At 38.1% G+C, this 21,454-nt stretch overlaps 1 protein-coding gene across 1 annotated transcript in view; it reads left to right on the forward strand.

The window, feature by feature from the left end:
• The window catches only part of LOC150081680 (uncharacterized), an 833,960-nt gene that overhangs the window by 117,326 nt on the left and 695,180 nt on the right, over window positions 1-21,454 (forward strand). Inside the window, exon 9 of the mRNA XM_090380284.1 lies at window positions 10,179-10,286. Within this exon, the coding sequence (XP_090236410.1) occupies window positions 10,179-10,286 (108 nt within the window). The remainder of the gene's footprint in view (window positions 1-10,178; window positions 10,287-21,454) is intronic.

The following is a 21,454-nucleotide window of genomic DNA, read 5'->3' on the forward strand; positions in this document are numbered from 1 at the left end:
TGAAAAAAAGCCGTGAAGTAGGGTTGAATTTGAAAGTGTCTGCAATTCTGCCCAGACACGATAGGAGGGAGTATATGATGAGAGCCTTGTCGATCAATTCGGCCCTGGAAAGATTGTGCAAGGCTGAAGGGGTAGAATTTTTTTCAGCCTGGACTGTACTTGTTAACAGGAGAGATTGCTTCTACAGGGATGGGATACACTTAAATAGAAAGGGTGCAAGAATATTTGCTGATGCTATCGAGGCAGTGTTAGGTGGGTCGGAAAACTGCTAGCTTGGGGGGAGACAAAGACTAATGGGTTAACAGTAGCCACGGGCAGAGGTGAAAGAGATTCTTGCACTGCTTCTATTGGAATGAGCAGAAGCCTGAAAAACAAGATGCAGGATATTTCAGAGACTGCTGGAAGTCATTGCGGTACAAGTAAACACATGGGTTGTGTTAGGGTAGCTAAGAATAGAAACAGGTGCATGTATACTTGCGTGTACACTAATGCTAGGAGTTTAGTAAATAAATTTGATGAATTTGAGGTATTACTCAAAACATCAAAGGCAGATATTGTTGGGATATCAGAGACGTGGTGTCACACAGATATAAGGAATGCAGAACTGGAATTTGGGGAGTACAACTTCTACAGAAAGGATAGACAGGATAGGAAGGGAGGAGGGGTTATGCTATTAGTTAAAAAACACATAAAATCCAAGGAAGTGAAGCCAGTTGACATCGCTGGACAGTGCAGTGTTGAGTCAGTTTGGTGTGACATAAGCATAGGTAAATCAAAATTGAGAGTAGGAGTGTGCTATAGGCCTAATGACTCTGATGAGTATAATAAGATACTGTACAGGGAAATAGAATGGGCCAGTAAATCAGAGAGTCTTATAATGGGGGATTTTAATTTCCCAGATATTGACTGGAATTTGTGGGTTGGTCACTCACACACTAGCAAGGCTTTTGTGGATTTATTGGATGATTGTTTTCTACACCAGCATGTTCGGGAGGCAACTAGAGGGAGTAATACTCTTGATCTGATTATCAGTAGTGATTCTTCATGCATTAGGAATCTGCAGATAAATGAACCACTGGGTGGCAGTGATCAGTGTGCTGAAGTGGGATTTACTCAAGGAGGTAACTACCATCAGAGGTAAAGGGAAGGGTTTTTGCTTTCGTAAAGGCGACTATGCTGGTCTGAGACAGTATTTAAATTCTATACAGTGGGACCAACTGATGATGTTACCAACAGCAAATTCAAAATGGGAAGCATTCAAGGAACTAATCTTGGAAGCTACCAGGCTTTACATACCAACCAAGAAATATTGTTCAAGGTTCAGGCCTAAATGGTTGTCAGATGAACTAATGAGACATATGGCAGAGAAGAAAAATGCATGGGATACATACAAATTAATGGGTGACGTGGAAGCCTATGATAGATATAAGTTGGTCTGTAACCAAGTCACAAAGGAGATTAGGCAGGCAAAGGCAGATTATGAGAAATCCTTGGCAAAGGATGCAAAGAAAAACAGAAAAGAGTTCTTTACCTATTTAAACTCAAGAAGGAAAGGGATGAATCAGATTGGTCCACTGGATGTTGATGGTTCAACAGTTGAGGATCCAGCTCAGGTGGCTAACAATCTAAACGAGTATTTTGCATCTACATTCACACATGAGGAGTTATTCAGGAAGGGGAATGTTGTAGGTGAAGTAAACATTGGCAGTGAGCTAGATGATTTTCTAATAACTGAGAGGAAAGTGGAGGAGAAATTGTTGAGGATAAACATAAAAAAGGCACCCGGGGTGGATGGGATCTATCCAGTTATATTAAAGGAGGCAGCAAAGGAAGTAAGCAAACCCCTAGCCATAATTATGAGAGCTTCTTTGGACTCAGGGGAGGTACCCATGGACTGGAGATGTGCAAATGTAACCCCAATTCACAAAGGAGGATCAAAGGCTGACACAAGTAATTATAGACCTGTTAGTTTAACTTCGGTTCCAGGAAAATTAATGGAGGCACTGGTTAAAGAAGCACTGCAGGATCATCTGGACAAGAATTCAGTTATAGCTCAGACACAGCATGGGTTTGTTAAGGGCAGGTCTTGTCTGACCAATTTGATTGGATACTATGATGTAATCACAAAAGAACTGGATGCAGGGAATAACTTTGATATTATATATTTGGATCTTAGAAAGGATTTTGATACTGTTGCGCATGGAAGACTGCTGCACAAATTGGAGAAGTGTGGCATTCGAGGCAAATTGCTGCTATGGATAAAGGGATGGTTGAGTGGCAGAAGACAGAGAGTGGTAATCAATGGACACTGCTCAACGTGGACTAATGTTATTAGTGGAGTTCCTCAGGGTTCAGTGTTGGGTCCATTGTTGTTTTCTGTATTTATAAATGATATTGATGATGGTGTATCAGGCTTAATGTCCAAGTTTGCAGACGATACAAAGGTTGGCAGGGTTGTTAAGGACACTACTGATACTATGCTGCTGCAACAGGATCTGGAAAGGTTGAACAGATGGGCTGAGAGGTGGCAAATGAAGTTTAACATTGACAAATGTAAAGTACTACATATGGGAAACAGTAACCCCAGATCAACGTATCAACTCTGTGGTACTACGCTGCCAGTGGTAGAGAATGAAAAGGACCTGGGGGTAATTGTGCAGGCAGATATGAAGTTCTCTGAGCAGTGCAGACGAGCTGCAAGAGTAGCTCATGGTGTCTTGTCAATGATATACAGGAACCTTTCTAGCAGGGACAGGGATGTGATTATTCCCTTGTATAAGGCATTGGTCAGGCCACACCTTGAGTACTGTATACAGGTCTGGAGGCCTCATTTCAAGAAGGATGTAGAGCTGCTGGAACGAGTACAGAGAAGGGCAACAAGATTAGTGAATGGAACAAAGGGTTGCTCTTACGAAGAAAGGCTTAAGTTTTGCAAATTACAGAGCCTGGAGACTAGGCATCGCCGAGGTGATCTGATAGAGGTGTACAAGGCTTTGAATGGCTTGAGCATGCTCAATGCCGATGGGATTCTTCCTCTTGCTCAGAATAATCACCTGAGAGGGCATAAATTCAAATTGAGGAAGGACGGATGTCGGATAGATGTGCGGAAATTCGCCTTTAGCCAGCGGGCAGTTGGTTTGTGGAATAGACTTCCATCGCTTGTTGTTGAAGTTGATAGCCTAAACGAATTTAAGGCTCAGCTGGACAGGTATTTCGAACGAATTGAGGGGTGAAATGGGAGTAGTGGTTGTTTTTTTTTTTTTTTTTTTTTGGCTGATGCTGAATAAGCTTGCTTTCTTGCATCATATGCCTCTACTAATGCTAATGCTGTTCAAAATATAGTTTGGGCTGATTAATAACTGCTTTACAATTGTTGCGAGCTTTGGTATAGGCAGAAAATGAAACTGAAGAATTGGAAACAAGCCAATTACAATATGCAACGTTCTTCTCTTGAACAGCCTTAGCATATATATTGGAAAACCAAGGATTAGATAAAGGAAGAGATTTTAAAGTGGAGTGTGGAATAAAGGATTCCATTCCTACAAGAATAATTCCACTGACATGATCTGAGCTAAACATTGACATCAGAAGTTTTGAAACAGTAATCGGACCAAGGAAAAGAAGAAAAGAAGTCTCGCAGGTCATGTTATTTTGCATTCTTGTAATGCCAAACAGCAAGAGGTTGGGAATAGCCATGAGATAAAGGCTCCATTGGAGAAGAGACAATGACCAAGTTGTGATCTGAGGTGCTTAAAGGACCACTCACTTCAACCTTGTACTTAGAAGGGTTGTTTGTGAGAAAAAGATCAACCGTGTTGGCTGTATGGTTAGGATTGTCCGGTATTCTTGTAGGCAAATGAACAATCTGTACAAGGTCATTAGTAATTGCAAAAGCTTCAGCATCTCGACCAGCTGGGTCGGTGTGACTAGAAAACGGAAGCCAGCTGGAGTTGTGAACATTAAAACCACCAAGAAAAATTACCTCTCTGTTAAGAAAGTTGGACTGGAGAAAGTCAAGTTGCAAAGAGAGGAAGTCAAAGAGCTCCAAGTGATTAGTGGAATTGGGAGAATGGTAGAGACGACAGATGAATTTGACACCATGAGGTAGAGAGATTTTAAGCCAGAGAAGATCGAAGAGAGGAGATTCCAAATTACCAAGTCTCTGACAGGGAATATCAGAATGGACATATGCACAAGTACCACATTTGAGGCAAAAGGAATCATACAGTGAATAATTTGGGCATCTGAGATGGGCAGTAGTTGAATCAACCGATAACTGAGATTCTGTCAGAAAAAGTACATGGGGTTTGGCAGATTGCAAGTGGAAATGGACATCGTTGAGATTAGAATTGAGACCATGTATATTTGTGAAATGAACTAGGAAGTGTTCAGGAGGTATAGATCTTTTTGCAGATAAGCTTATTCTATTAGTTTAACAATTCATGGTGTATTCAATAGTAAGAAAAAGTGTGGGGGGGGACATGCTGTATGAAGTAATGAAATCTTTGGATATGGCGTACACATGGTAAGAATATATCCAGATCCTTGAAATAATACGGCCTCAACAATGCCCCCCCCATACACTCCACTCGGACCCCCTCTAGTCACTATCATGGCAGAGTAGAGGTAGCAAGATTATACACTAGCTGATCTGGAAGCCTCCTAAAGAGTTACCAATAGGTTCGGCCCAGTGTACTAACTAGCGGCCGGCCTGCACACACCATTTTAGAGCTGTACTCTCAAAATGTAAGGAAGATTGGATCTCGCCTTTATGTTTATCATAGCCTCAAAAGTTATCAGTCATACTGCATGATGGAAGAGTTGGGGAAGGGTTGACCAGAACTTAGCTCTGGAGACTAAACATGAGTTCCACCACTTCAAGCCTCCAATAAGCAAAGTGGTGGTATTGCACCAGTTGATGAGAGTCATCCACCACCTAGTATTGCCTAGTAACACAGAGGGGCTGCATTCCTCCATGTGGTGTGGGTGTGACACCTCGACCTCTGCTTATGTTGACACCTGGGTGGTCACCCACAATGTGCTTGTGCATGAAGGTTATACCCAGGATTACTAACAGTGCCACCGTCATGAAGGTGGCACTGTTAGTAATGCAGAGGATTTGGCTGTCACAGACTGTCCGGACTTCGCCGAAATTGGATCCACTTGACTTGAATGTCACCCAAATATCAGTTCCCTCAGCGTTTTAGACTCCCAGGTAGCAATTACAGCTTGTCTGGCCTATCTGGCACAACCTCAAGGACCTTATTGTGCTGTTTAATTATTTTAATAATGGTGTTTCCACTATTAGTGTTGACCAGCTTTTCTGGGTATAAATTATTCTTCAGAATAGACCTTGGTGTATTAAATTCTTTACCCAGAATGTCAGGAGCAGTGGTGTATTTGGGCTGGAATGACGTTCCGGTACTTTTTTCTAAATGTCATAATAGAAAATCATTAAATTTATACACATAATGTTATGAAACAATGACATAATCAAAGGGGAAGGAGAAATAATTTCTATTTTATCCATTGCTACTAAAAATATATATTAATAGTAATCTTTAAAATTAATAGATTTCTTTAAAAATTTATTTTAAAAAAATATATAAATTTCGCAATGAAGCTTGAATGTTCCTTACTAAAAACTACACGGTTCACCATTAGAATTATGGAATCCAAATTTTTATGTCCGAACTTTGTTGTGGTTTCATCGTTTTACTGTTGACCAACAAACAAAAAGGGCAGTCACACAAGAATATGTAATCGATCCTGTATGGGAATTTCTATGATTTTTCTGAACAGTATTTTTTATATTATTTTTCAGTTTTTGTTTGCATTTTTTTCTTTTCTGATTTTTATAATTTTTGTCTTTGTTTTTTACTTTTGAAATTTTTATTTAATAGTTATAAATAAATACTGAACAAATATTCTAATCTTTGACTTATTTATTTTTGCAAATGAAAAAAAGCATAGGTAACTATTTGTAGTTAATCGACGAGTGTTCCGGTCAGGAAAGCATATTCTAAGTGTCCTGAGGATTAATCTTTTAATAATACCTGTATGTACATCTGGTAAATAAAGCACAACCAATTCAGTCAGATCAGCACAGCCAATCTGATTGCACTGACATTATATTTTGTTTTTTGTAAATTAAGATGCTGAATTTGTTGTTACTGATGTTAATTTTGACTTCAAGAAAGGTTTCCTTCATGATGTCCATTTCCATGGAGAATTGAATGTTAATATCAGTGGTATTTATATGATTATAGAAAACAGTGAGAGCCCTTCACTGTGGTCCCACACCACAAAAAATATCATCTACAAACTGGACCCAAAATTTGTAGGAAGGGAGATGAAGCAATTGCTGCCAGTTCAGGATTGGCCTGTAAGTGTTATTTAGTAGGGGAAGGCGGTCTTCCATGGTGAAACTTCTTTTCTGGGTGAATTATTGGTGACCAATTTTAAAATAAGCTTTGCCTGGTGAGTTTCAAGACTTCTTTAATTTCTTCATAATTAAGGTCCATTAGCAGTAACAGATAATTTTTTGTTAATTAGAGTATTTATGGCTTCAGGCAGAAAAATGTTGGGAAACATGGATTTGAATGTGAAAGGTGACTAACATAGCCACGTTGGCCCCAGGTGCCAAGCATTATAGTGATAAAGTGATTTCTCAAAGCTACAATTCTTGTTCAGTTTTAAAAATTTTTATTTTGTTCATATTAACTAAGAATAAACTTAGTCCTATGAACTGTAAGTAACATTCAGAAAGGGAAACCACCATTTATTTTTTAATTTACACTAACACTCTAACTTTTATACTTCTTGGTCATTTATTGGCACTGCTCTTGTCTCTCCCAGGGCTGAAAGGATCAAAGATGGAGAATAACATGTTTTCACCTTTAGAGCCATTGGGCTCAAGACCCAAGACAACTGACATTGAGAATGACTTTTCTCAATCTAAGAGGTTGAAAACAATCCCTGAAGATGAGATTCCAACCTTCCCAGTTTTTCACTCCCTATCAGAGCAGCCTCTGAGTAAATTATCTCCCTTTCTTGTGAAAAAATGAATTAAGTCTGCTGCAGGTTCAACAAAAACAGAAAGGTGACTCCAATTTAGCAGTCAACTAAACTGGAGTCGCCTTTCTGTTAAGTAAAATTGGATTCAGTTTCTGCAAAAGATGGTTATCTTTTGCAGAAACCAAATAAAAATTACTCCCCTTGTTGCCCTCAACTTCTCAAAGGGAGAACAGGATTTATTAACTGTATCAGAGGAAGAGTCATCCAAGCAAAAAGAATCATGACCCAAAAAGATGATAGTCTTTTTCCAAGGAGCATTGTTCTCACATTTAATTCTCCAAACTTGCCAACATCTGTCAAATCGATCACCACTGATTGTCTGACTTTATATCCCAAACCCCAAACCCAAATCTTTTAATAATAAAAGATTACACATTTTATTATTAAAATCCAAATCTTTTAATAATAAAAGATTATGCATTTTAAAATAAGGTTTATTTTTGATGGAAATGTGCTCAGTCTTCTTTAGTGCATGGGTTATCTGATGTCTGGGGCTGGTTGATGTTGGCGTGTTCCGGTGCTTGGAGGGTTCACATATGGGAAGTATGAACATATCGAGGTATTTTAGGTTATTTATTTAATTAAATTTAGTGTTTTTAATTTAATGTAATTTTAATTTATCTGATTTTATCCCAAAAATTGAAAAAAGAAGACCTCCTATTTGGATATTGAGGTAACTCTCATATTTATTATTATTCTGCTTAATTGGAGATTTCAGTGCTCATCGTCCACTTTGGGTATCTGCAACCATTGGCAAGAGAGAGAGAGAGAGAGAGAGAGAGAGAGAGGTAAGGTGATAAAATCCTGCTTGATGCTTTTCGGCTGACACTGTTGACTGGTGAATCTACCTATATACAATTTTTGTACAGGATCCACGACTGCCATAGTCTATTCTCCTATCATATATATTAATGTGGAGTGGTTAGTTCTTGATGAGCCACTAAACAGTGACCACCCACCAATTCTCTGCAAGCTCCAAACACTGATAAACTCACCTCCCATGCAGCACACTACTTGAAAATTTCACAGCAGAATGAATATGCCACTTGTGTTCAGTATGATGATGATATAGTCCAATTTCTGCCCATAGATAATCTCACCAAACATTATTACGAACTAGATTTTACAAGATAATGCCTCTTCAATATCAAAATCTTTGCCAGGAAAAAGAAACAGCAACTATTGATGGCATCACAAATGTATGTACACTAACCATAAAAAAGAAAAAAAAAAAAAAAAGGGTTGTGAAAATCTACCTACAACTAGTGATCTCATCAATTTTAAAAGATTCAACATGAAGTTCTGCCAAATACAAAGGAAAGCAAAATAAGAGCCTGAATCAGTTTTGCTTCAACTATTAATAAGGATGTGGATATCTAGAGAAAAATTCAGGCACACGACATCAAATATGTGCAGTAATAAGCCCTGATACTAAACTGGAATGGGTATGAGCTGTTCTCACTGGCAGAAATAACAAATGCTTTAGCTGCCTCATTTGCCGGTACATCAGCAGTATCTGCTTATATAAGCCAATCTTTAAACAAATTAAGACGTGCCGAAAAATATTAAATCAGTTTCTATAGTGTGGTTATGATTCTGTACATCACATTAACAATGATGCAATTAAAAAACAAGATCTGAGATAGTATCTCAAATGTTTTTGCTTTCATCTGAATGATTGCTATTACAGCTTTTATAAACATTGAAACACATAGAACAAAATAAAAATAAAAAAAAGTCACCCAGAGATCCAATACGTCACATGTTGAGTAATAAAGTAATATGGGCCCTTCAGTCTTTTACAAATGAAATGCTTTTAAAACCTCTGATACTGGCACACTATTGCTTCTACTGAAAAAGTGCCATAAAAAACAACCAAAGTCAGGCAGTATAATCTAACTGGGCTGTTTAATTTGTTAAAGAAGATGTAGTTATATAATATTTTTTGACAAATCTGTTTTCTGCTTGTCTGTGCCTTATTTCATTGACTAAAATGGTAACAGCTATATCTTGGCTATAGCAGCCTCTAATAATGACATTAAATACTTGTCAGACTGCTAGTAGTCATTTCTACTCATTTATACAATTCAATAAAAAAACAAAAAAGTGTTAATAGTAATTCACCTCAAAACTATTACTAAGCAAAGCACAGAATTCTCCAGTAAGCACATTGACTATTGCTGACTGTCTACATTTTGAAAGACATTGGAAAACACACACATGCATGCACACACAAAGGTGCATGTGTGTGTGCATTTCAATGTCTGTCTTTCGAAGTTGGTGAAATATAGTTGTGTGGTTAGTCATTGTTTCAGCGGGCAAAAGTCTGCTTTACAAAAAATTATTTTTAGATAAGTATTTTGGTACCTTTTGTTTGGATGTTTTATAATTGGTGCTAACACAGCTAAGGCCATAAACCAATAGCATATAATGTCTGTAAATTGCATTTATTGCGTTAGTAGTTAGTCTTACTTTCCTGTATAAAAAACTAGTTTTCAGGAAGGAAAACCATGCGACTACTAACTTTGCCATTGTAGAAAAAAAAAATTACATAAAAATACCACTGAATAGGCAGGATATGAACTCAGGCCTTTTCTACATAGTGTGAAAGAGTTATCATAACCACCATAAAAAGATATGCCTCTTGAACATATGCAGTATTCATCTATGAATATATCTCAATGTTCTTAATTTCAATATGATGATGTTAACACTCTTTTATAACACGTTTACCTCCAATTATACTTTCAGTGACATTGTATTAATTTTTTAATGAAGTCCTAAAAAAACTAAACAAACTAAATATAAGAAACCTTTAAGAGTACCTTCCAAAGTTTTTTGCTATTTCCTAATCATTTACACTATATTACACATTGCCATCCCATCACATTTTGAATATAGAAATACAAACTGAATAATACTGATACCCTTCCCTTTCTGTTTGCTGTGGACACAAATGTTTCTTGTTCTTGTACTTTCTCATTTTGTTACTTTCTCTTATTGCAGTAATTATGTCTAGGTCTCTTTCAGTTAATCAGAATATAATAAAACATCAATTAATTAAAAGCATTTAGATTTGGTTTTAAATTATATTTTTGTAGGGAGAGAAGGGTGACAAAGGATTTATAGGAGCACCTGGATTACCTGGTCGGCATGGAGATCAAGGATCACCAGGGCTTCCTGGTCTAACAGGTTTAAGAGGAGAACCTGTGAGCAAATATTTGAATTATAATAATATTTCTTTTCATTATAGGACCTGGTGTTTGAAAGATATGAGGATATTTATTTGCAGTTGAAATAAAGCAGTTATTCTTCAGAGTTGTAAATAACAGAGATAATATAATATAATTGAAGAAATAGAAGCGCTTCTTCCTGTATTGATTAATATGTACCTTTATTTCTTACTGGCAGAGTGATACAAGAATGTGAAATGTCTGAATGTCTGTTTGAAATGTCTGTTTGACTATTCTCGTTGAAGAAATAAAGCTAGGATTTTAGGAGACACTTCAATTTCTTCATTTGTAATTTCAAATTACCTGTGCATCATGCTACTTAAAGAACTAAATGACTGGATATTATTATTATTTATTGTGAAGGCCAAATTATAATATAAACTTTAATCGAGTACAATACTGAAGTCACGTATAGGGTTAAACATATGGTTATTATATGTCATTTATTATTAAAAATGTTAGATTATATTAATGCATTAAAGTTTTTATAGAGTAAACAGGAAAGTGCTGTTAGTGATAAATGGTAGGGGACTTATTAACCTATTAACTATTTACCTATTAACCTATTAACCTATTTGCAATTTTTGTTCAGTGAAAGTGGTGTTTTTTTATTTGTTTCCTTTCTCTTGCTAATTCTTAGAATATAATGATGAGAAGAAAGCCTTCTCTAATTCCTTGTTCATTGTTTTATTTTTTATCACATCTACTTAAAATTTATTTAAATGGATGTTTGTGTGACTCACTCTTTGGTTAAATTCTCAGTGAGTAAACAATGAAATTTCCTAAGATGTTATTTATTTCTTAGTATGAACTTAAGAATTTTTTAGTCTTGATGAGGTTATCTTTATTGTCTGTAATACCTGTATAATGAAGATATGAAAAATAATATAATCCATACATAGATAGATAGGTAGATATGAAGCATCTTTACTGATGTTATTCATGTTAACCTGCTGAAGGGGTTTGAATTTGATTTTGGTTTTATTGGCGCAAAAACAACTAAGGTTATACTGCGCCAGGAAACCTGAAGGGGTTAACATGACCATGTAACACTGGTTATAAGGGGATATGAAGTTGTATTGATTACCTGAGAGAAAGAAAAGGCGATATCAACAGACAAAGATGATCATGTGACTTGGAACAAAAAGAAAATTTTAAATCTCTTAGTTTAAAATTTCTCCTTTTTGTGTAATATTTGCAAAAAAACTGCAAAACTGCAGAAACAAGACTACAAGGATAGACCAAATTGCTGTCATTCATTTAATTTAATTTCCTATCAGTTCGTTTTTTTTCTTCCCTGTGTTGTATAACTCTGGAGGAAACTGCAAACAATATAGAAAAAGATGGATATGCAGCAAAACAGACAGATGAACAATTGCAAAATTTTACTGTTTCATTTATCGAGTGCTTTGTGAAAAAAAAAAAAAAAAAAAACCAATTAAAATGAAAGATATAAAAAATAAACTGATATTTCAGTTTATAAACATTTACCCTTAAACCATATTTTATGTCTCATGTTTGTATGCTTTTTCACGTTTGGTATTTCTTATTTGTTTTGAAGATTGTGTTTATATTGTTTATATTTTTTGGGAGTGGAAATTTGGTTATTTCTTATCACTTTGTATATGGTTAAATATACAAGATGTGACAAAAAAAGTTCTTGGTCTAGTGCTGTTGCAGTCTTGTTCGATAAATTTGAAAATAAATGCAAGTGGTATGTTGTAGTTCAAACTTCTTCCAACAGATGGTGGTACAGAGATTGTCCAGTAGGCTGACAGATTGCAAGTAACAAACAGTTTTGTTAGTAGCAATTATGTTCAATGTCACAATTTGCAATGGAGAAATGAACAAATATCAAATTTTGCTTTAAACTGGGAAAATCAGCAAAAAAATCTATGAAATGTTAAAAACTGTTTATGATGTTGAATGCTAAGTCATACTGGTTGTTTAAATGATTTAATTAGCTCAAAAACAGGTGTGAGGATGTTCATGACAATGACCCAAGAAGTTGGCATCCATCAACCTATCAAAATGAGGAAATAGTTGCAAAACTTCAAGAAATTGTAGTAATAGCTTATTATTTTGCCCTCAGAATGATGGCTGATTAGTTGAATATGAATAAGGTGGTCATCAAATTCTTCATGATGATTTTGGTAAAAGGATGGTCCGAGCAAAATTTGTGCCATACAGCCTCGTGGATGGGCAGACACAGTGAAAGACATCATTGTACAAAGAGTTCATCCAGACAGTCCTAATTAGCTCAACTATATTGTCACTGGAGATGAGTGTTGCATATTTTAGTACGGCTTGCAGACAAAGTTAGTTGAGGTTGACAGTTTGAATAAATTGAAAGGTCAACTGGATAATGTTTACTTAAGAGAGGAAGGGAGCAAATAATTTGTATTTTGTTATCTACTTGTATTTTTTTCTGCCAATTCAGCAAAATACCTGGCTTCCTTGCACTATATGGCTGTTACTACTACTACTCTTACTATAAAGCATCACAGCATGCAGTGAACTTCAAAATCATCACAAAGCCCCAAGATGTTTTCTTTGCAAAGTCCAGAATCAAGATAGTGCTGATCATTTTTTCAAAAAAAAGAGAGTATTGGTAGTAGCAAGATAGCAAGTTATACAGAACCATCCAAAAAGCGAGGAAGAATTCCATCAACATAGAGTTTGCTTAAGCCATTCAGAGAATTAAACACCTCTGTCACATCACCTTGCTGAAACTCTTCTTGGCAAAAACAGCCCTTTTCCCCTCACCAATCTCATTGCCCTTCTCTGTACATTCCAGGAGCTCAGCATCCTTCCTAAAACGATGACTCCAGACCTATATGCAATATTCAAGATGTGGCCTGATCATTGCATTATATAATGGGATAATCCCTTAGCATTAGTTGAGGCATATGATGCAAGAAAGAAAGCTTATACAGCATCAGCCCCCCCCCCCCCCAAAAATCCCTTCTCATTTCACCCATCCGGTAACTCCAAATGTTTGTGTAGTTCAGTCTTAAATTTATTTAAGCTACCAACTTCCACAACAACAGATGGAAGTCTGTTCCAGAAATAAACTACCCGGTGGCTAAAGGCCAACTTCTGTACATCTATTTTACAACTGGCTTTCCTCAATTTGAATCGATGTTGCCTCAGGTTCTTAGTCTGAGCAAATGGAAGTATCCCATCAGCAGTGAGCCTGTTCAAACCATTCAAGGCCTTATACACCTCAATCAGATCACCTCACAGGTGCCTAGTCTCCAAATGCTGCAACTTGCAGCACTTAAGCCTTTCTTTGTAAGCACACCCCTTTGTTCCACTCACCAATCTTGTTGCTCTTCTCTGTACTAGTTCTAGCAACTCAACATCTTTCCTAAAATGAGACTTCCAGACCTGTATACAGTACTCAAGTTGTGCCCTGACCACTGCCCTATACAAAGGGATAATCGCCTCCGTGTCTCTGCTAGCAAAATTCCTATATATCATTGACAAAACTCCATGACCTGCTCTGGCAGCCCATCTGCTCTGCGCAGAGAACTTCATATCTGACTGCACAATTACCCCCTGGTCTTTTTCATTCTCTACCACCCTGAGTGTAGTACCACAAAATTGATACGTTACTCTGGGCTTACTGCTACCAATATACAGTACTTTTCATTTGTTAATGTTAAACTTCAGTTGCCACCTTGCAGCCCATCTGCTCAACTTTTTTAGATCCTGTTGCAGTAGTGTACTTTCCTTAGTGTCATTAAAAACCCTGCCAACCTTCATATTGTCTGCAAACTTGGACATTAAGCCTGATATACCTTCATCAACATCACTCATAAATACAGAAAACCACAATGGGCCCAGTCTCCAGACCCCTTTGGGGAAACCACTAAAACATTAGTCCACGAAGAGCAGTGTCCATTGATAAACATTCTCTGCTTTCTCTCACTCAACCATCCTTTTATCCATAACAGCAACTTTCCCTTACTGAAATCCAAGTATATGATACACAAAATTATTTTTTTGCATCCAGTTCCTTTTTTATATCATTGTAATATCCAATCAAGTTGGTGATACAAGACTTTCCCCTTAACACTCCCATGCTGTGTCTGAACTATAACTGCAGTCTTGTCTAGATGATCCTGTAGTGCTTCTTTAACCAGTGCCTCCATTAATTTCCTCGGGAGAGAAGTTAAACCAATAGGTCTGTAATTACCTATGTAATTTTTTGAGCCCATTTGTGAATTGGGGTCACATTTTCACATTTCCAGTCCATGGGGATCTAGTCTGAGTCCAAGGAGTCCTTATAATTATAGCTAAAGGTTTGCTTACTTCCTTTGCTGCCTCCTTTAATATACCTGGATAGATCCCATCCACCTCAGGTGCCTTTCTTATGTTTAACTTCAGCAATTTCTCCTCTACTTTGCTCTCAGTTATTACAAAATCATTTAGCTCCCTGTCAGAGTTTGATAAACCTCTGGCATTCGCATCCCTGACTAACTCCTCATCTGAGAATGTAGATGCAAAATACTCATTCAGTTTGTCAGCTACCTGAGCTAGGTTCTCAACAGTTGAACCATCGATGTCGAGTAGACCAATCTGATTCATCCCCTTCCTTCTAAAATTTACATAAGTAAAGAATTCTTTGCTGTTTTTCTTTGCATCATTTGACAAAGATTTCTCATAATCTGCCTTCGCCTGCCTAACCTCCTCTCTGACTTGATTACACCCCAGCTTATATCTACCACAGGCGTCTGTGTCTCCTGATAATTTATATGCATCCCATGCATTTTTCTTCTCTACCATGAGTCTGAATAGGTCATCTGACATCCATTTAGGCCTAAACCTTGAACAGTATTTCTTATTGGTATGGAAAGCCTAGTAGCTTCCAAGATAAAAGCAAAAACTCTTTCCTCCACCCCTGACAGTAGTTACATCTTTGAGTAAATCCTATCTCATCAAACTGTGATCACTGCCACCTGGTGGTTCCTTTATCTGCAGATTCTTAATGCATGAAGAACCACTTCTGATAATCAGATCAAGAGTATTATTCCCTCTGGTCGCCTCTTGATATCTGGGAAGTTTAAATCCCCAATTATAAGGCAATCTAATTTACTGGCCCACTATTTCTCTGCACAATTGTACATTGTACCCATCAGAGTCATTAGGCCTATAACACACTCCTACTCTCAATTTCACTTTCCCAGTGCTTATGTCACACTGAACTGACTCAACATTGCACTGTCCACCCATGTCAGCTGGATGCACTTCCCTAGATTTTATGTTTCTTAACTAACAGTATAACCCCCTTCTCCTGTCCTATCCTGTCTATCCTTCATATACAAATTGTATATCCTCAAATTCAAATACTGCATTCCTTATATCTGTGTGATACCACGTTTCTGATATTACAACAATATCCACCTTTGATGTTTTGACCAGCACCTCAAATTCATCAAATTTATTTATTACACACAAGAATACATGCACCTATTGTTATTCTTAGGCGCCTCCTTAGCCAGGTGGGAAGGAGCAGCAGTGCATAGCACACGCTTCTTGATTAGACCGGGGTTCGAGCCCGTCACCACCAAATATGGAGAATGCGGAAAGGTCAGGGAATGACCACCGCATATCCCGGAGCAATATGGCCTTAGTTGCTAATGCTCCTAAAAACAAAAAAAATAACAAATAACAAATATTGTTATTCTTAGCTACTCTAACACAGCCCATGTATTTACTTGTTCCACAATGACTCCCAACAGTCTCTGAAATCCCCAGCAACTTGTTTTCCAAGCTGCTGCTCATTCCAATATATAAGGAGTGCAAGAATCACTTTCACCTCTGCCAGCAGCTACTGTTCAACCTATCACACGATGTATCTCTCCAAGCTAGCAGTTTTCTGACCCACTAAACACTGCCTCGATAAAATCAGCAAATATCCTTGCACCCTTTTTATTTAAGTGTATCTGATACCTGTAGAAGTAGTCTCTCCTGTTAACAAGCACAGACCAAGCTATGAAAAATTCTACCCCATGAACCTTGCACAGTCTCTTCATTTGACAAGACTCTCATTTTATGCTCCCTCTGGGCAGAAATGCAAACACTTTCAAATTCAGCCCTAACTAGCAGTTTTTTTTTTTCAACATTGACTTGTACTTGTTAACTAATCCTGTTAAGTAACTCTTAATGTCATTAGTGCCAGTGTGGACAACAATATCACCTTTTGTACCCTTAAAAGATGATATTTGCTCTGTGTCATCAACTTTTTCTCCTGGCAGACATACCCTGGTCCTGTTCCACCCATCCTTTTTGCGCAATGTATTCTCCATTTACATGACAATAGAGTCACTGACAACATCTAGTTCCTGTGGGACCAGCGCATTCTGCCTCGGGGATTGCCGCTGTGCTGCCTGGTGATCAAGTGCAAGCTCTGACATTGATGAGGGCAGCGGAGAGCTTGATGGGTCCACCCACTTTAAGTCCTTCAATGGCATCCATCCTATTCTTCAAGCTGTCATAAAGGCCAATAACAATGCTGAGTTGGCACTTGATTTCCTCACAATCCTTACATCGAGCACACACAAAGACAATACCTTGCCAAGATATCATGTGCCATTGGCACATGATATCTTGGCAACATCATGTGCCTGATAGCTCCACAAACATCAAAGAAGCAATACATTTTAAAAGACTGTGATTCAGAGTACAACCCCCCCCTCAGTTCTCCCGAGCCACAGCACTCCCACTACCTTGAGCCCTTTGCTTTGCTGCTCAGGTCTGCGGCATGATTTTGATTCAGTTAAAATACAATTAAAAATATTATGCTAAAGCTATGTAAAACTTGATACTGAAATATACAAAGGGTACTAGGAAAGTTTTGCAATATGACGCAACAATGAATCACAGGAAGCTGCTTGTTGCTGCATGTTGAGACATGTTCATACGTGCATAGTAGCCGCCGCGCCAAGTCGATGGGCTCAGTTATTCATTAGTAGTGAGAGGATAAAGTGTTTGCGATGGCATCGTGGTCACGAAATGAGATAAGGACAGTTTTGCGGTATAATTTTGTGCGTGGTTTAACCATAGACCAGTGCTTAGAAGAAATGACTCTTGCACTAGATGATGATTGTCCACATCGTACAACGATATTCAGGTGGTATAGAGAATTCCAAAGGGGAAATTTCACTCTGGAGGATTCTGAGAGGCCGGGAAGGCCACGAACGTCCGTTACGGAGGAAAACGTTACTGCTGTGAGGAAAATGCTTGACAAAAACGCTTGACGAAAACAGGCGAGTGACCTACCAACAGATAGAGGATACTTTGGGCCTAAATGCACCAGCAATTCGTTCGATTCTGCAAGATCATTTGCATGTGAAGAAACTTTGTTCTCTCTGGGTGCCACATCAACTGACTGAAGAGCAGATGACACGACGTGTGACTTGGTGCCGGGAGATGTTAAAAAAGTTTGATAAGGGACAATCTCGGTATGTGAACAACATCGTGACAGGTGACGAGACTTGGCTGTACTATTACGATCTGCCAACCAAGGCTCAAAACAAAGTTTGGGTCTTCGATGATGACAACACACCCGTAATTGTCAGAAAATCCCGATCTGTAAAGAAGAAAATGATAGCTGTATTTTTCAAATCGAGTGGAATTGTGGAACGTGTCGTTTTGGACACGCAGAAGACAGTCACAGCTAAGTGGTATACTGAACAATGCCTGCCTAAAGTCATTGGATCTATGAAGAACCTGCGGCCAAAGTCAAGAATGGACACCTGGTACCTCCATCACGAAAATGCTCCAGCTCACCGCGCCAAAGCCTGCACCGAATATTTGACCACGACAGGACTGAAACTTCTCGAGCACCCTCCCTACAGTCCAGACCTTGCTCCCTGCGACTTTGCACTGTTCCCGCATGTGAAAATGAAGCTAAAAGGGAGGCGGTTTTCCAGTGATGAGGACCTTCTACGGGCTTGGGACAACGAGTGTGCTTTACTCCCTAGTGAAACTTGGCAGAACTGGTTTAAAGATTGGTTTCGGAGGATGGAGAGGTGTATTGAATGTAGAGGAAATTACTTTGAAAAAATTAAATAAACAAAGCTGTATTGCAAAACTTTCCTAGTACCCTTTGTATATATATATATTTCAGTATCAAGTTTTACCTGCTACCTAGTTAAAATTTACGTTTGTAAAATCAAAGCAATTATATTTGTTAAGCTAAAATTTTATGCTTGTAAAATCTAAGTATTTATAATAACAATGAAAATTAATAAGGTTAATAAATGTAATTGATTATACTGCCTGCTATCGAGGCAGTGTTAGGTGGGTCGGAAAACTGCTAGCCTGGGGTGGTATACAAGGACTAAGAGATTAACAGTAGCCACTAGCAAAGGTGAAAGTGATTCTTGCACTGCTTCTATTGGAATGAGCAGCAGCCCTGAAAACAATATGCAGGGTATTTCAGAGACTGCTGGGAGTCATTGTGGTACAAGTAAACACATGGGTTGTGTTAGGGTAGCTAAGAATAGGAACAGGTGCATGTATACTTGCAGTACACCAATGCTAGGAGTTTGGTAAATAAATTTGATGAATTTGAGGTATTGCTCAAAACATCAAAGGCAGATATTGTTGGGATATCAGAGACATAGTGTCACAAAGGTATAAGGAATGCAGAACTGGAATTTGGGGAGTACAATGTGTACAGGAAGGATAGACAGGATAGGAAGGAAGGAGGGGTTATGCTGTTAGTTAAGAAACACATAAAATAAAAGGAAGTGAAGCCAGTCAACATCACTGGACAATGCAGTGTCGAGTCAGTTTGGTGTGACATAAGCATTGGGAGATCAAAATTGAGAGTAGAAGTGTGCTATAGGCGTAATAACTCTGATGAGTATAATAAGAAACTGTACAGGGAAATAGAGTGAGCCAGTAAATCAGAGAGTCTTATAATGGGAGATTTTAATTTCCCAGATATTGACTGGAATTTGGGGGCTGGTCACTCACACACTAGAAAGGCTTTTGTGGATTTATTCGATGATTGTTTTCTACATCAGCATGTTCGGGAGACAACTAGAGGGAGTAATATTCTTGATCTGATTATCAGTAGTAATTCTTCATGCATTAAGAATCTGTAGATAAAGGAACCACTAGGTGGCAGTGATCACAGTGTGCTGAAGTAGGATTTACTCAAAGAGGTAACTACCATCAGGGGTGAAGGGAAGGGTTTTTGTTTTCGTAATGGCAACTACGGTGGTCTGAGACAGTATTTAAATTCTATACGGTGGGACCAACTGATGCTGTTACCAACAGCAAATTCAAAATGGGAAGCATTCAAACAATTTATCTTGGAAGCCACTAGGCTTTACATACCAACTAAGAAATATTGTTCAAGGTTTAGGCCTAAATGGATGTCAGATGAACTAATGAGACATATGGCAGAGAAGAAAAATGCATGGGATACATATATATTAATGGGTGATATGGAAGCCTATGATAGATATAAGCTAGTCTATAACCAAGTCACAAAGGAGATTAGGCAGGCAAAGGCAGATTATGAGAAATCTTTAGCAAAGGATGCAAAGAAAAAATACAATGAGTTCTTTACCTATGTAAACTCTAGAAGGAAAGGGATAAAGCAGATTGGTCCACTGAATATTAATAGTTCAACTGTTGATGATCCTGCTCAGGTGGCTAACAAACTAAATGAGTATTTTGTATCTACATTCACCCATGAGGAGTTATTCAGGGAGGGGAATGCCAGAGGTGAGTTAAACTCTGGCATGAGCTGGATGATTTTGTAATAACTGAGAGGAAAGTGGAGGAGAAATTGTTGAAGATAAACATAAAAAAGGCACCCGGGATGGTAGTAGTAGTAGTGGCATGTGATGCAAGAAAGCAACTGTTATGAGCTTATGCAGGATCAACCAGGAAAAAAAAAAAAAAAAAAAAATTACAAAATAATCTCCACTAAATATTTGTCCAGTTCCTCCTTAAATTTATTTAACCTATCAAATTCCACAACGACAGATGGAAGTTTTTCCCAACAATTAACCACCCACTGGCTAAAGGAAAATTTCCATACATCTATTCTACATCTGTCCTTCCTGAATTTCAGTTTATGCCCCCGTAAGTTCGTAATCTGAGCAAGTGAAGAATCCCATCAGAATTCAGCATTGTCAACCAATTCAAGGCCTTATGCACCTCAATCAGATCACCTCGCAGGTGCCTAGTCTCCAGCTCCTGCAATTTGCAGAACTTAAGCCTCTCCTGGTAAGTGGATCCCTTCATTCCCCTCACCAATCTTGTTGCCTTTCTCTGTACACACTCAAGCAAATCTACATACTTCCTAAAATGAGGACTCCAGACCTGCACGCACTACTCAAGGCATGGCCTGACCATTGCCTTATACAGAGGAACAATCACCTCCTTTTCCCTGCTAACAAAATTCCTGTATATCATTGACAACACCCCATGACCTGCCCCCCTGACAACCTGTCTGCATTGCTTAGAAAACTTCATCAGACTGCACAATTACTCCCAGATCTTTTTCATTTTCTACCTCCTTAAGTATAGTACCACACAGTTGGTACGTTTCTCTGGGGTTACTTCTGCCCATATGCAGTGCTTTGCATTTTTCAATGTTAAACTTCAGTTGCCACTTCTCAGCCCATCTGCCCAAATTTTCTAGATCCTGTCGAAGTAACACACTGCCATTACTGCCATTAACAACCCAGCCAACCTTTGTATCATCTGCAAACTTCGATACTAAGCCTGATATACTTTCATCAATATCATTGATAAATATACAAAACAACAGTGGACCCAACACCGAACCCTGTGGGACTCCACTAATAACATTAGCCCATGAAGAGCAGCACTCATTGATTGCCACCCTCTGTTTTCTCCCACTCAACCATCCTTTTATCCTTTGTAGCAACTTACCCTAATTACCATTCTGCTCCAATTTGTACAGTAGTCTTCCATGTGCAACAGTCTCAAAAGCTTTTCTGAAATCCAAGTATATGATATCAAAATTATTTTTTGCATCCTGTTCCTTTGTCACCACATCATAATAACCAATAAAATTTGTCAGACAAGACTTTCCCTTAACAAACCCATGCTGTGTCCGAATTATTGCTGCAGTCTTGTCTAGATGA

The sequence above is a fragment of the Mastigoproctus giganteus genome, chromosome 8 (genome assembly GCF_048544385.1).
Source record: "Mastigoproctus giganteus isolate SK-2022 chromosome 8, ASM4854438v1, whole genome shotgun sequence".
In the NCBI taxonomy this organism is placed as follows: domain Eukaryota; kingdom Metazoa; phylum Arthropoda; class Arachnida; order Uropygi; family Thelyphonidae; genus Mastigoproctus; species Mastigoproctus giganteus.